General features: G+C 45.3%; 1 protein-coding gene across 4 annotated transcripts in view; it reads right to left on the reverse strand.

Annotated features, from left to right (window-relative positions):
- LOC141106341 (membrane-spanning 4-domains subfamily A member 4A-like) overlaps positions 1–7,711 on the reverse strand; it is a 68,990-nt gene extending 61,279 nt beyond the window's left edge. For all 4 annotated transcript variants that reach the window (XM_073597036.1, XM_073597035.1, XM_073597037.1 and 1 more), the window contains exon 1: positions 7,350–7,711. In XM_073597036.1, the coding sequence (XP_073453137.1) occupies positions 7,350–7,475 (126 nt within the window). In that variant the 5' untranslated portion in view covers positions 7,476–7,711. The remainder of the gene's footprint in view (positions 1–7,349) is intronic.
- Between the last annotated feature and the right edge of the window lie 9,116 nt (positions 7,712–16,827).

The raw sequence follows: 16,827 nt of genomic DNA on the forward strand, positions 1-16,827 counted from the left end.
AGCAAGGCCTGTGAAGAGCGACCTGAAAAACAGTAACGAACGAACAAGAATACAATGACTACCTAAAGTCACGCGGAACTTGCTTGCACGCACTGAAGAGCAGATACAAACCCACAAGCACAAACTGAACGGCAGAAAATGATCTGAAAGCCACGAGTCTAAAAAAAAAGGGCGAATCGTCTCTCACCAAACTTTTACTAACACGAGATTAGCAAAAGGAGCCCAAAGGGTGCCGCGCTTGGTTCTGAACCGGCCTTTTCTAGTCTCGTTGTACGTGGTGTACGTGACCACGTGGTTGCCGATCGGAAATTCCGAAAACTTTGTGCGACCGTGTGTAGGCAAAACAAGTTTGAGCCAACATCCGTCGGAAAAAATCCTAGGATTTTGTTGTCAGAATGTCCGAACAAAGTCCGACCGTGTGTACGCCCGATTAGGGTGAGAAGGTGGCGGTCACTTCCCAGCAGCAGATCAGGATACAGAGGGAGAAGAAAGAGGAGGTGTTCATCATTCCTCCCCAGTAGTCAGTCAGAAGTGGTCTTTCCTCCCCAGCAAAGATGCGTGCACGTGGGAGACAGTACTACAGACATGTCGTCCCAGCAGCCAGATTAGGGAATAGAAGAGGGAGCAGCTGGCTCACCTCCCCAATGGCAGCTACACAGTTTGGGAGTGGAGGAAGCCAGCCTCCTGCCCCAGCGGTTAGCCGGAGCGGAGGTTGTAGAGTCCCCAGCAGAAGTCCTGGCAACAGGGCAACGTGCTACCAAACTCTGCCCAGCACCGGCAACAACTGTGGAGTTCCAGGAAGCTGGGACAGTCGGCCCCTTTCTCCAGTGACAAGCTGATGTAGTAAAGCTTCTACTCCCAGCTGAATTACTGGCAACAGGGCAGAGCACCGCTGGCCTCTGCCTGGCACCTACAGTGTCTCTACAGCTTCAGGAAGCTGGGGTGATCGGCCCCTCTGCCCAGCAGCAGACTGAGCCGCGGAATGTTAACAACCAAACAGCTGAAGCGCTGGCCCCTCTGCCCCACACCTACTGATGTCAACTATTCCTTGCAGCCAAGAATGGAGATCATGCGGACTGACTATGCGAGTTCACTCTGCCCGACTAACACATGTCCAGACCAGGTGGAGGTCTGGGTCCTTGTTAGTAGACCTTTTGATGGTGGAGAAATGTGACAGACTCACCCGGGACAGAGGCATTTGGAGGGGACTGAATGCTAGCCTCTTGCCCACTGACTATGGGACCTGGCATTTGAGGGAGCTACAAGCATTAAGGAAGATAGTCTGTTATGTAATGCAAAATGACATTATTAAGGAGGCCATGATGGTCTCTGCCAGCTTGGGACTCAGTGGACAGATGTATGTGAAAGGAATGCTGATTAATGAGATCTGGAAAGCCTGGGTCTTTCACCCAATAGTTTATTGTGTTCATTAACACACCTTTGTCTCCTAGCAAACTATTCGGGGATGTGTTTATACTTTTGTGTATTGTAAGTTGTGAGTGAGGAGACGGCAAGTCTACCCTGAAAGGTCATATCTCTGAGTCACCAGGTCTGGGTAAATGATTAGATAACTAGCTCATGTTAATTAGATTTCTGGTTACAGTTTGTTTTGTCATTCTGCTGTATATATTTGTGTGTCATCTCAAATAAATCAGTTCATGTTCAGCAACCAAACAAGTATTGCCTTTGTTGTTGTCAGCGGTTGGAATATCTGATATCTATATTCAGACTGGGAGGAAGCGGTATATGATGAAAGCACTCAAGCGAGGTGTGGGACGTTTTGTTACATATCACATTTCCTGAACCAGCCCGTTCATTTCTCAGCTTTTGGCTGGATACTCTTGACATCATTAGCACATTCTCTAAAATTCACCTCACCCCAATGCCAAAAACATGACACTTCTAGGCCTATTACTATTATTCTACTCTATGCTAGGAAATCAATCTCTATGCACTGGAAGAAGGCTTCTCCCCTTCTATTGTCTTCTGAAAATGCCTGGTTATCTTGAATCTCCCTCTCTACTGGGACACTTATGAAAATTGGGGCAGTAAGAAAAAATTCAAGTGTGAGTCCGATGGCTCGAGGACCCATCTGCTGCTGTGGATTCGGCCCTTGATGCCTGTTAGTGATCCTTTGTGAGCTCATCCACTCATCCCCATGCTCTTGGTTGCCATGATCCTCCCTTGTCCTGGGAAGATGATCATCTCATAGCATTGTGAACTGGTACCTAGTGAGCCCTTGTAAGGTACAGCTTTTGTCAATTCTGTGGGTTCACATGGAGTGTGTTCAAATTGTTATATATTCACAACAATAAAATATATTTAGGAAAAAAAAGTGACTTGGTGCCATTCCCAGGATTGTATGTGGATGTGCATGTGTTTGCACCCAAGGAGCCCAGATGTGCCTGCTGGCACACACGTCTGCATGCAGATGGGCCGACGTATGAGTGCAACACGGTTGCTCGCAAGAGTCCTTTGTCTGTGTGCCAGCACATGTGCATGACTATTGGCTTCCTGACAATTTGGAAGGGCAGAAGGACCCAAACATTCCAGCATTTTTTACACTTCTGACACAAGATTGTGCAGGCAGTTGGATCCTATGCAAGGGTACAGCATGCAAATCACTCATATGATGATTGCAGATAATATGAAAATTATGGTTCCAAATGCAGGGAATGTGCATATTTATTGTGAAGCGTTGTTTACTAGTCTTAAAGAAACCCTTTATAGAGAGCAAAACAAAGGCTGCCATTGATAATCACCTAAACACCTAAGCTGAAATTGACTTGCTATGAAAAACACTGTGTGCAGAACTTTTTTAGACAGCCATGGGCCTATCTGGAGTCCCAGAAAGGTCCCAGATGGTCCCTTGTACAGAGGCTTTGCTCTTTTTACACTGTGCCCACAGCTCATATGCAAATAGTTCTGGGATTTGCAAATGAAAGAGCCACTGTAGGATTTGCATATAATTGAACCATGTGGTGGGATTTGCATATGAATGAGCTGCTGCTGCACATTCATTTGGAGAGTCAAGGAAGGCTCCTCCTCTGCTCAAGTCACATAACACAACCAAAGAAAGGAATTTTCACTGCTGCAGGATTTGGGCTCTGTGTTGCGCCTAGTGAGTAAGTTTAACAGGGAGGTTGTACTGGTGGGGAGGGAGAGGGTCTGACATTTAAATTGCCAGCAATACAATACCATTGCCGACAATAGAAAAATGTAAAAAAAAAAAAGATGGCGTGGGGGTCCTTCCCCAATCTATACCAGGCCCTTCAGATCTGGTATGGATTTTAAGGGGAACCCCATGCCAACATTTAAAAGAAAACAGCATGGAGTCCCCCCGAAATCCATACCAGATCCATATCCAAGCATGCAGCCTGGCAGTTTAGAAAGTGGGGGACGAGAGAGTGCCCCCCTCTTGAACCTTACCAGGCTACATGCCCTCAACATGGGGGTGGGTGCTTTGCCCCGTCCCCCAAAGCACCTTGTCCCGTGTTGATGGGGACAATGGCCTCTTCCTGACAACCCAGGCCTGTGGTTGTGGGGGTCTGTGTACAGGGGGCACTGTCCCCTTGTGACGTCACCAACCCAGCATGCAACAGTCGGTGACATCACAAGAGGGTGGTGTCGCCAGGTGACTCCGCCCCTTACCTATATAAGAACAGTTTTGTTTTTTTTTGTTTTTTCTTGATAAAGGAATTGTCAAAAACTGTCTCTGTGTTTTCATTACTTTTTGACACTTTTTTTGTGAATGGTTAGGCCACACTCATTCACATAGAGGGCCCAGGATCTGGGGGCCCTCTTGTTAAAGGGTGCTTCCAGATTCCAATAAACGCCCCACCCGCAGACCCCCACAACCACTGCCCAGTGTTGTTGGGAAGAGACCCTTGTCCCCATCAACATGGGGACATGGTGCTCTGCGGTGGTTGGGGGGGCAGAGCCCCCTGCCCCAAAGCACCCCCCATGTTGAGGGCATGTGGCCTGGTATGGTTCAGGAGGGGGGTCGCTTGCTCATCCCCCCCCCCCCTTTCCTGGCCTGCCGGACTGCATGTTTGGATAAGGGTCTGATATTGATGTTGGGGGGACCCCACACCGTTTTTTTTTTTTTTACTTTTTTATTGCCAGCAATGTTTTTTTTTTTATTCAGCTGTCAGCGGAGAAAGCCCATTGACATCTGCTGACTCATTGGTTGTTAAGGGTGCCACAGCCAGCTTCCCTATCCCGCTCCTTAACATCTAGCTAATTACTGCGCCCTGATTGGGCAAAGCTTTGCCCAATCAAGGCTCAAAATGCACTGTGCAGTGCGCAGTGCAGGGCGTCCGCCGAATGTCCTACAAATTTAAATCCAAATTCAAGGCGATGTTTGGGCTGAACTTTTGCTCGGCCCGAACCGTTCACCCACTCTAAATGGGAATGGAGAGGGAAGTTTAAGCCCATGCCACAAGTTTAAGCCCATGCCACGACCCTTTAAAAGGAGAATTATACAAAAGTAAATTGTTAAACCCAAGTGTTTTCTTATCACTATTATTCCTTTATATTGGCTTTTGGGATTTACAAATGAAGGAATTTAGAAATTGGATGAAAGGTTTAGCACTGTCAACCACTTTTTGATAGATAAGTAGTGCATTTTATATATAACTATATAGATCAGACCAAAATGAGGGACAAATGAGGAGGAAAGACGGGCCGAGGGACTTTGTTCTGAATGAGGGACAGTTCCTTAAAGCGGGGGTCCACCTATCTATCGTTTTTTTTTTTTGGCGTTCATTCACAAACTTTTCTTCTCATGATTATCTACTCACATGTTCTGTGTAATAAGTCCGTCTGTGTCCGATTTCGTTGTAAAGAATAACTTATAAAATTCACTGAAGGCGGTTTCCATCTTCATTGTGGGCATTTGAAGCCCACAAGCATGTATTTCCTGGATGCGGTGAATGCTGTGCTCCCAGCATTCACTGAGATGTTGTGATGACGCTGTTGCACAATGCATGCTGGGAAGCCTGAGGCTAGCTCCCAGGGGACTGTGGGAGGTCTGGGAGAGGCTAGAAACACGCCTACTCCCATGGGAGGAAAACCAGGAAGAAAAAAAAAAAAAAAAAGGTAATTACAGCGATTTACATTTTTTTACACAGCATGTCAGCATCTAGGCAAGGAAGAGAATGCATAGAGATAATGTTCAAAATTTGGGTGGAACCCCGCTTTAAAATCAGGGACAGTTGGGAGCTATCTAAGGCTGGCCATACACCTATAGATTATCTGCAGATTTTCTATGGTTAGATGGAAAAAGTGGGAGATTCCTCCATCCACACAGTTTAGCGAACATGGAGAGATCTGTTGCACATTTTCTATCTAACCATAGAAAATCTGCAGATAATCTATAGGCGTATGGCCAGCTTTAGAAGTAAGAGCCCTTGCACACTGGGGCGGGGGGCGGCGTCGGCGGTAAAACGCCGCTATTATTAGCGGCGTTTTACCGTCGGTATGCGGCCGCTAGCAGGGGGGTTTTACCCCCCCGCTAGCGGCCGAGAAAGGGTTAAATACCACCGCAAAGCGCCTCTGCAGAGGCGCTTTGCCGGCGGTATAGCCGCGCCGTCCCATTCATTTCAATGGGCAGGAGCGGTGAAGGAGCGGTATACACACCGCTCCTTCACCGCTCCGAAGATGCTGCTGGCAGGACTTTTTTTACCGTCCTGCCAGCGCATCGCTCCAGTGTGCAAGCCCTCGGGGCTTTCACACTGGAATGAAAGCAGCGGCACTTTCGGGGCGGTTTGCAGGCGCTATTATTAGCGCAATAGCGCCTGCAAACCGCCCCAGTGTGCAAGGGCTCTTAAGGAAAAAAGAGGAGCAGCCAGCTCAGAAAAGGAGGAGGGGGTGGCAGGGGATGGAGGTTCTTTCAGATGGTTGGAGCAATGGCTGTATGGTTTGCCCTTTTAAGTGGGAGGGTCCCTCCTGTGTGGGATCTGGTGAAATAGTTTGACCTTTGGCCATGAGGGGAGGTAACCCACATGCAGGGGCGGACTGACCATTGAGCCACTCGGGCACTGCCCGAGGGCCCTGGGCCACTAGGGGGCCCCATCAGGGTTGCCAGCCTCAGTAAAACCAGGGACAGTATGTATAAATCTGTATTTTTTTTTACATCTGTCTGTGTATACATGTATGTGTATACTGTGTGATTGTATATTGTGTGTGTGTGTATACTGTGTGGCCCCATAATCTCTGATTGCCCGGGGGCCCCATGAGTTATCAGTCCGCCCCTGCCCACATGTGAAAGCAATAACGTCATGCTAACACTTGGCAAAAGTAGTTATATAAAAATCATAACATACAAAACTCACATGCTAACAAATGCACCACACTAATGTATTGCCACGTCTTGCACTGATACACAGTAAAATTCACTACCACAGTGCGATAGTGTTAATGGGCCCTAAGTCTTCATTAGTAATTGGCAAAGGAAAATTCTTATTACACGAGAAACCTTGCGATCCGACCTACCACCGTTGTAATGGATTTGTTTTAGACACACTTTTGAGATTATTTAAGATTGTTAGATCTAAGAAAGCTATATATATATATATATATATATATATATATATATATATATATATATATATAATATGTGTATATATGTATATATTTATTTAAAACTTCCAAAAACTCCTTACACAGTGGGTTATAATCTGCTTATTTCAGATTGTTACTGAATTTATTTACTTTTGTGTATTGTTTTCCTGACTGCAATGTGCCAAAAACGATGCATAAATGCAATAATGCAAATCCATAGAATAAAGTCAGCCATATACACCAAAACACAAAAGTCCTGCACAGTCCCGGTGTTCTGCCATATAGTGTCCTCGTATCAAATAGTGTCCGCCTCGTACTGCGCAGGCGCAGTGCCTGCGCAGTACGGAGGAGCAGGAGATGCCGAAAATGCCCGAAGTTGATCAGCTGACCATCAGCTGTACACGGCGCTCGGGCACCTGTTAGCGATGGCAGTGTAAGAGGGCCCCTCGCGGGCTCGCTTCGCTCGCCACGCTTCGGGCACGGCCTCGCTGCGCTCGGCAAATATTTATTCTAACTCTATGTCCACTTGGATAGTAGGGAATGATCCTGGACATAGGGTAAGAATAAATGCGCAGGCGCCGTGTACAGCTGACGATCAGCTGTTGAACTTCGGAGACTTTCGGCGTCTCTTTTGTCCTCCGTACTGCGCCTGCGCAGTACAGGGAGGACACTATATGATAGGGGACTGAATTCGATAAGACACCGGATCATTCTTCTATCCATTCTATCTTTTGATCATGATTCCCAGAAACCACTCCCTTTTAAAGCAGTCCATAGACACTCACCCCGATAGCCCTTGGTTTCACTTTCAAGAATGTGCGATGAGAAGCTGATCCTTGATGGACGTGGGGGGTGACAGGACCCGAGTTCCATGGTGAATCGTGATGAAAGGGTATATAGGGTACAGCCATTTCTCAAACATTGAGCAGCTACAATTTAAGCATTAGCAATGAGCAGAGGAGGAAGGGCGATGACATCATTATTGTTAATTGTTCCAGCTCTGCAACATATAAACTTTTGTCAGCTCTGCTGATTGTGTTTGAACAGGACTTTAATAGATGTATCGCACAAATAGAAAGTCCAGCGCAAAGTTCATGTATCCACGAGAAAACCCTTCCTGAGGAACGTGCCATGGAGGGGAGGATGCTGACGTGACACGTCAGAGCATGGGGAGGGGCCTGCTGACGGGGGCTGGTGTGTGGGAGCTGAGGAGGGATGGTCGGACCGAGCAGTGAGAGCCTGCAGAGGGTTTGACAGAGGAAGCCCCGGGGACAGACCACCTCACTCTGCGTCACTTCAAGATACTGCAGCCGCTGGGAGAAGCTGGAGGCTAACTTTCCCTCCATGTGAGAAGCTTGTCCCTGTTTAGCTGGGAGAACGTCTCTCCCCTTGTCAGACAGCTGAAAATCAGTGGTCATGCTATCAGACAAGTTTTTTTGGTTGGATATTCAACACAGAAAAACTAAATATAACGTAATGTAATCTATAAAATAATGATTACACTGTGTAATCACACAGAGTTGTCACACATACATCACCCTCTCTAACATTTACAATACGGTAAGATTATACTGTGTATATTTAACCACTTCAATACCAGGCACTTAGACACCTTCCCGCCCAGACCAATTTTCAGCTTTCAGCGCTGTCGCAGTTTGAATGACAATTGCGCGGTCATGCTACACTGTACCCAAACAAATTTTTTATCATTTTGTTCCCACAAATAGAGCTTTCTTTTGGTGGTATTTGATCACCTCTGCGGTTTTTATTTTTGGCGCAACAAATAAATAAAGATCGAAAATTTTGAAAAAAAACACGTTTTTCTTTGTTTCTGTTAAAACTTTTTGTAAATAAATACGTTTTCTTCTTCAATGACGGGCACTGATATGGCTGCACTGACTGGCACTGATATGGTGGCACTGATGGGCACAGATGAGGTGGCACCGATGAGGTGGCACTGATGAGGTGGCACTGACGGGCACTGATGATGGGCACTGATAGGCGGCACTGATGGGCACTGATAGGTGGCACTGATGGGCACTGATAGGTGGCACTGATGGGCACTGATAGGTGGCACTGGTATGCGGCACTGATGGGCACTCATAGGTGGCACTGATGGGCACTCATAGGTGGCATTGATGGTTACTTATGGGTGGCACTGATAGTTGGCACAGATGGGCACGGATGGGCATTGATAGATGGGCACGGATGGGTACTGACAGGTGGCATGAATGGACACTGATGGGTGGCACTGATGGCATTGCTTATTTGCAGTGATGCCCCTAAGGGTGGCATTGCTGGGCATCACTGCAACATAATTGTGCCAATCAGTGCCCATTTGTGGGCACTGATTGGCACAGATTTGGCACACTGGGCACATGTGGATGGCCATGGGGTACATACCTGGCCATCCACATGTTGCCCCTTCCCTGCTGGTCCTAGTGGCGATCCCTGGTGGTCCAGTGTGGTGATCTGCAGGGGGGCTGCACTGATAAACAATCAGCGCAGACCCCCCCTGCCAGGAGAGCCGCCGATCGGCTCTCCTCTACTTGCGTCTGTCAGACGCGAGTGAGGAAGAGCCGATCAACGGCTCTTCCTATTGACAGCGTGATCAGCCGTGATTGGACACGGCTGATCACGTGGTAAAGAGCCTCCGCCGGAGGCTTTTTACCAAGATCAGTGTAGCGGTGTGTCAGACTGACACACCACTCCACCGATCGCCGCGATGCGCGCCCCCGGGGGCGCGCTGCGGCATGTTATCCTGCTGGACGTCATATGACGTCCAGTCAGGATAACAGAACCACTTCCCGGACGTCAATCCGCTATAGGGCGGGCGGGAAGTGGTTAAAGATACAGAGCCCCAAATACCAACCCATTGGTTACAAAGTGACATTTTTGCAATATTTCAAATTGGGTTAAAAAAAAAAATTCTCCCATTGGACCAATACGTTTACAATGCAGATGTGTCATACACACCCCCCTCTATGATATCTTACAATACGGTATGAATTTACTGTGGAAATTTAAAGATACAGAGCCCCAAATACCAACCCATTGGTTACATAGGGGGTCATTTACTATAGCGCTATGGTTGCTAATTCGCGCAAATTGCCGCGAATTAGCGCTAATTCGCGGCAATTTATAATAGCTAATTCGCGCTAAAACGGTATTCACTATAGCGCTGGTGAGAAAATTCTCCCAAAATCGAATTTACTATAGCTTCCTGAATCTAAATAGTGCCCAAACACTTACTCTGCTAAAACCTAGAGAATTGCACATGGAAATAATGTTTAGAGCATGATATAATTGTCTAAATGGTACTGAAATATGCTGTATATTATTTAAAGATTATCTGCTTTTAAACTGTGTGAAAAAGTGATTTCTACACTGAAATATCTTTAAAAGTCTGAAAAGTGAAAAATTCCCCGTTTTGGACAACTAGGTGCCAACACAACTGAGCATGCTCAGACCTGAATATAACTCTCATTTTATCTCCAGTGTCTTTTTTACCTGGAGGTATAGTAAATACCAAAATGAGAGCTAATTAGAGAACATTTTTTGGGAGTTAAAATCTGCTCTAATTTAGTCCAAATGAAGTTTCAGTCATTGATTCTAATGGAACAATTCTAACTTTCACAAAAAAAACCTTTTAATGTTGAGATGAAATGTATCTTTCTGTGAAATAAATATTCCTTTGCAACATTGTTGCTTCTACTTAAAATATTTTGTTTTTAAGAATGCTACAATGTGGAATGTTTTGATGTTTTGGTAAAATATATTTTTCTCTGTCACTTTCACTTGTTATTCTTCATCTCACAACAATCTTTACCCCAAACTCACACAGGAGTCTTTATAATCCACAAACAATACCATTGCTGATGAAAATTTAAAATGAATCACAATTTTTTGTGCTTTTTATTATTTCCAAATATTCATAATTTGAGCCCAAAACATGTGATATGTGTACCAACATCAGAAATCAAAATGTAATTCCCAAAAAATTGAGGGTAATATTCTACTCTCACTCTTTGGACATACAAGTGATGTAATTCCATCACTTGTATGTCCAAAGAAATGCAGTATTTATGTGTTTTTATGTGTATTTATGTGTAGTTATGTGTAGGAGGGTCCCACATGTGGCAGCTCTGTGGCTTAGAGGTTAGAACTTCTGCTTAGTATCTCTGAGGCTCTGGGTTCAAATCCCAACCATGTTACTTCATGTAGAGAAGTTGTCTCATCTCCCAGGTCCTATAATTATGTCTAAATGTAGTGGTTATGTGCAGGAGGGTTCCACCACCATTGTAAGTCTTTTCCAGATACACTATTTAGCCAAAAGTATTGGGACACCTGCCTTTACACACACATGAACTTTAATGGCAGCCCAGTCTTAGTCCGTAGGGTTAAAATTTGATTTGGCCCACCCTTTGCAGCTAGAACAGCTTCTGGGAAGGCTGTCCACAAGGTTTAGTCTGCCTATGGGAATGTTTGATCATTCTTCCAGAAGTGCATTTGTGAGGCCAGGCACTGATGTTGGATGAGAAGGCCTGGCTCGCAGTCTCTACTCTAATTCAGCCAAAGGGTGTTCTATCGGGTTGAGGCCAGGACTCTGTGCAGGCCAGTCAAGTTTCCCCACCCCAAACTTGCTCATCCATGTCTTTATGGACCTTGCTTTGTGCACTGGTGTGCAAACATGTTGGAACAGGAAGGGGCTTTCCCCAAACTGTTCACACAAAGTTGGGAGCATGAAATTGTCCAAAATGTCTTGGTATGCTGATGCCTTAAGAGTTCACTGGAACTAAGAGGCCAAGCCCAACCCCTGAAAAACAACCCCACATCATAATTACCCCTCCACCAAATCATTTGGACCAGTGCACAAAGCAAGGTCCATAAAGACATGGATGAGTGATTTGGGGGTGGAGGAACTTGACTGGCCTGCACAGAGTCCTGACCTCAACACAACAGAACACCTTGGGGATGAATTAGAGAGGAGACTGTAGGTCAGGCCTTCTCGTCCAACATCAGTGCCTGACCTCACAAATGCACTTGGAAGAATGGTCAAACATTCCCATAGACACACTCCTAAACCTTGTGGACAAGAAGAGTTGAAGCTGTTATAGCTGCAAAGGGTGGGCCAAATGAGTTTTGAACACAATACTAATACTGGGATGCCATTACAGTTCATGTGCGTTTAAAGGCAGGCGTCCCAATACTTAGGCCAATATATTGTATATTGCTTGTGACACTGAGCATGGCTATGGACTTAGGGCTGGTTCACACCACAGAGATGCAGAGAACATGTGTGGGGATGCCTGGTGGCTTAGTGGGTAGCAGTTCTGTCTAGTAGCACCTGGGATGTTGGTTCAATTCCCCAACATGCTAATGCTTGTGTTGAAGTTTATAGGTTCTCCCTGTGTGGGTTTCTCACCACAATCTAAAGACATGCTGGCAACTTATTTGTCTCCTGTCGAAATAGGTTCTAATGTAAGAACATTAATTTTGGACTTTATATTGGAAGCTCATTGCAGCCAGGGACTGATGTTAATGTTTATTAGCACTAATCATGCCCAGGGACTTGGACAATTCAAATTTTAGGGTTTACACTGCACGGGTACATATGCTTAGAAAACTATTGCTTTGTTTATGTGGATGCAAATGGACTTTGATCTTTGTCCTGTAGTTGGAGATTTGATGCACATAGCCAAGGGCTAACAGAGTTGCGAACACTATTATGTGTTCCTGCCCATCAGGTGCAATCACTTTAGACATACATGAAGAGACAGATTGAAAGATACTGGTGGGCGTGTACTTCTATTGGGTGTGTCAGTGTGCTAACAATACAACCTCTCTTATATAAAGGCCTGCAGTAGGGGGTTCGTTTGGCCGGAGAAGGTCAGGTTTTTTGCTGTGATTTGTGGGGGAGAAGGAATGCTATTGGGAGATTTGATGAAATTCTTGTGCATTTTTTTCAATCAAAAGTGGGTTTATGTGGCCATGCTGTCAATGTTGTGTGTGTATTGTTCCTGCCTGATCATGCAAACATCGTTTGGAAGCATCTGTTGACCTACTCTTTTTTTATCTCGTTTAATTGTGTACACCGAAATGCAACTTCCAGCAGAACATGGTCACCAATGTATGTATGTGTGGATTGTGGGCTGGTGGTGGGTGTTTTGAATAAGTCTTTTGCAATATTATGTTGGAATGCTTTGTAAGAATGACTGTTAAGTATGTTTCTATAATCTTGCAGATAACAATGTGATGTGTTGCCCATTATACACAGAAATTAAAGCTGTGTCCACTCTAAGGTTTTGTCTAATTTTAGATTGTAAGCTCCTATGAGCAGGGCCCTTAAAATCCCATTGCTAAATGTAGCACCATATATCCTGTCCAAAATTTTTTGAAGCTAGTAAATGTAATTTTTTGTTTTTCTGCTGGTAAAATAAAAGTACATTATTCAGCCTTGTTGTGGTGTGTTTTTTTTTTTTTTTCTTCTACTTTCTTCTCTTTAGTTTGTGGGTGGTGGTTTCGGGAACGTGCAATATCTCTTATATTTTATTTCAATATGTATTTGTGCACCAAAAAACGAATCTCTTTGCCCTGGTTCACATTGATGCTACTTTGAAATCACACTACTTCACTTGAAGTAGCACGATTTCAAAGTAGCAAGGTCAGCATGATTTTAGGTGCTACTTGATACATCCGTGTGGCTTCATACACAAATGTCTATTGAAGTCGCACCAGAAATCGGCAAAAGTAGTGCAGGAACTACTTTAGGAAATTGGTGTGGTGCCACAAAAAAAAATGTTGCATCGATTGGAACAGTGCCATTGCTGCCAATAGTCATGCGATTTGATCTCTCAAATTGCATGACAAATTGCTCCAATGTAAACCTAGGCTCCTGCACACCTGCAAGTAAATGATAAAGGTAGAATCTTTATATATAATGGCTGTGGAGAATTGCAGGTAATGAATTCAGCTGGTGGATAGGCAGTGTTTGTGTCAGCTTTAGTTCACATTGGTGCGATTTGACATGTCAAAGCGGTGACAATTGCACTGTTTTAATTGGTGTGTAATTTGTATTGATATCAGTGCAGAAACCTGCACAGATGTCTCTGAAATTGCCCCTGCAGTCAGGACTGACGTGCGGGAATGAAAGTGTGTGATTTCAGCTGAACGATTTCCTCCTGCTGCTAACCCAGGGACACCATTTCTTATTGAACGCCTTTAAATATCATAAGTAGAAATACAAATTTGCATATCTGAAAATAAACAAAAATAATAAAATTCTAATAGTGGTTGCGATCAAATATTTGCAGCAGCGATTAAAAGAGTGTAGTTTCGCCTTCTGACCCAGAAATAAATCATTGTAATCACCTAGAAGTCCCTGTGCTGGTCAAGATCTCCATCTAGGTGGACATGGCGAGGTCCCTCTTTAGCAAAGAGGAGGTGCGGCTCATTTTCCGGATAAGGGTATGATATGTACTTGTGCTTAGTCAATGTGGGGGTGGATTTGGTAGTTAGATTTGGTGTGGGTGGGGTTCATTGATTTGTTTGGCATCCCCACACATTTGCTTCTGGTCCATGTGCACGCATCACTTTGCTGATGTAAATGCAAGTATAAATGAGAGCTCCTTTCTATTAAAATATATATGACTTGTTTCACAGTTGGGCAAATTTGGACTTCCGAGTTGCTTGACAAGTTGTACCCCCATGATTCTTAATGAGAACTAGGGATGGGCCGAACATCCCCCCTGTTCGGTTCACAGCAGAACATGCGAACAGACAAATAAATTTGTGCGAACACCATTAAAACCGCTTCCCGCCCGCCGTACGCCAAATGATGTCCTCGGCTTTGAGCAGGGATATCTGAGTGATGCCTGTAGCTACAGACATCATCCAGATATCGTCTTTTAGAGCCTGCGAATCTGCACACCATAAGAATGATCATAGTGGCTGTTCCACTGCTTGATCATTCTAACAGGAGGCGAGAGTGGACGTCCCCCCCCCCTCCCGCCACGCTCCGGTGCTTGTACCGACTTGCCGCTACGATCGGTGAGTCGGTCACAGGATCCGCCAGCCCCGGATGTTTAGCATAGAGATTTCTGGTGGACCAGATGGTCGCCGGAATCTCTATGATCGTTCGGAGGCCGGGCGTGATGTTATGACGTCACGCCCGGCCTCTGTATTAAAAAAAAAATGGCGCCGCTTCGGCTGGGAAGCAGAGATCGTTTTTTTTGTTTTTTGTTTTTTTTTTCAGGCTTCTAAGCCTAGAGGTGAGATGTGGGGTCTTATTTACCCCACATCTCACTGTAAAGAGCACCTGTCATGCTTATTCCTATTACAAGGGATGTTTACATTCCTTGTAATAGAAACAAAAGTGATCAAAAAAATTTTTTTTGGAAAAAAAGTGTCAAGCTAAAATAAAAAACGTAAAATTAACAATAAAAAAAAAAAAAACTTTTAAAGTGCCCCTGTCCCTGTGAGCTCGCATGCAGAAGCGAACGCATACATAAGTCCCGCCCACATATGAAAATGTTGTTCAAACCACACATGTGAGGTGTCGCCGCGAACGTTAGAGCGAGAGCAATAATTTTGGTCCTGGACCTCCTCTGTAACTCAAAACATGTAACCAGTAAAAAATTTTAAAGCGTCGCCTAAGGGGATTTTCAAATAGCGAAGTTTGGCGCCATTCCACGAGCGTGTGCAATTTTGAAGCGTGACATGTTGGGTATCTATTTACTTGGCGTAACTTCATCTTTCACATTATGCAAAAACATTGGGCTAACTTTCTTGTTTTTTTTTTTTAAAGCCCAAAACTGTTTTTTTTGCCCGAAAAATTGCTGCGCAAATACCGTGCTAGATAAAAAGTTGCAATGACCGCCATTGTATTCTCTAGGGTCTCTGCTAAATTTGGGGGTTCTATGTAATTTTCTAGCCAAAAAATTATGATTTTTACATGTAAGAGAGAAATATCAGAATTGGCCTGGTAGGCAAGTGGTTAAAGTCTATGGGACAGGAACATGAATAATCAAAAGTGCTAATTTTAAAGGCTTATATGCATGGTATTGTCATAAAAAGTGTTTAGGGACCTGGGTCCTGCCCCAGAGGACATGTATCAATGCAAAAAAGTTTTAAAAATGGCAGTTTTTTCTGGAGCAGTGATTTTAATAATGCTTAAAGTGAAACAATAAAAGTGTAATGTTCCTTTAAATTTCGTACCTGGGGGGTGTCTATAGTATGCCTGTAAAGGGGCGCATGTTTCCCGTGTTTAGTACAGTCTGACAGCAAAATGACATTTCAAAGGAAAAAAGTAATTTAAAACTACTCGCGGCTATACTGAATCGCCGGTGTCTTGCCGAGAAAGTTCCCTCGGCGGATAAGGTCCCCCCTGTACTGCGCAAGTGCTGCGCTTGCGCAGTACCAACGACTAGCAGCCGCCGAAAATAGCCAAAGATGAAAATCTTCAATCATCTGTACATGGCGCCTGCGCCCTGGGTCCAGGCTGAAGCCCCACCATCCAAGTGGACCTAGAGGGGGAATAAAAAAGTGCCGAGCAAAGCAAGGCCGTGCCCGAAGCGTGGCGAGCGAAGCGAGCCCGCGGGGGACCCTCTTACAGGCGCCGTGTACAGCTGATTTCTTCTCTATTTCGCTTCGGCTAATTCAGCCGGCTCCTACTGCGCAGGCGCTGCGCCTGCGCAGTAGAGGGGGGTCCTTTCTCGGCAGAACACCAGCCCGACAATACACATAAAAGTTCATTGATAAAAACGGCATGGGAATTCCCCACAGGGGAACCCCGAACCAAAATTTAAAAAAAAATGACGTGGGGGTCCCCCTAAATTCCATACCAGGCCCTTCAGGTCTGGTATGGATATTAAGGGGAACCCCGGCCAAAATTAAAAAAAAAAAAAATTGGCATGGGGTCCCCCTCAAAATCGATACCAGACCCTTCAGGTCTGGTATCGATTTTAAGGGGAACCCCGCGCCAAAATTTAAAAAATAAATGGCGTGGGGTACCCCCAAAAATCCATACCAGACCCTTATCCGAGCACGCAACCTGGCAGGCCGCAGGAAAAGAGGGGGGGACGAGAGAGCGCCCCTCCTGAACCGTACCAGGCCACATGCCCTCAACATTGGGAGGGTGCTTTGGGGGTAGCCCCCCAAAGCACCTTGTCCCCATGTTGATGAGGACAAGGGCCTCATCCCCACAACCCTGGCCCGGTGGTTGTGGGGGTCTGCGGGCAGGGGGCTTATCGGAATCTGGAAGCC

This window comes from Aquarana catesbeiana, linkage group LG08 (assembly GCF_042186555.1).
Source record: "Aquarana catesbeiana isolate 2022-GZ linkage group LG08, ASM4218655v1, whole genome shotgun sequence".
In the NCBI taxonomy this organism is placed as follows: Eukaryota; Metazoa; Chordata; class Amphibia; order Anura; family Ranidae; genus Aquarana; species Aquarana catesbeiana.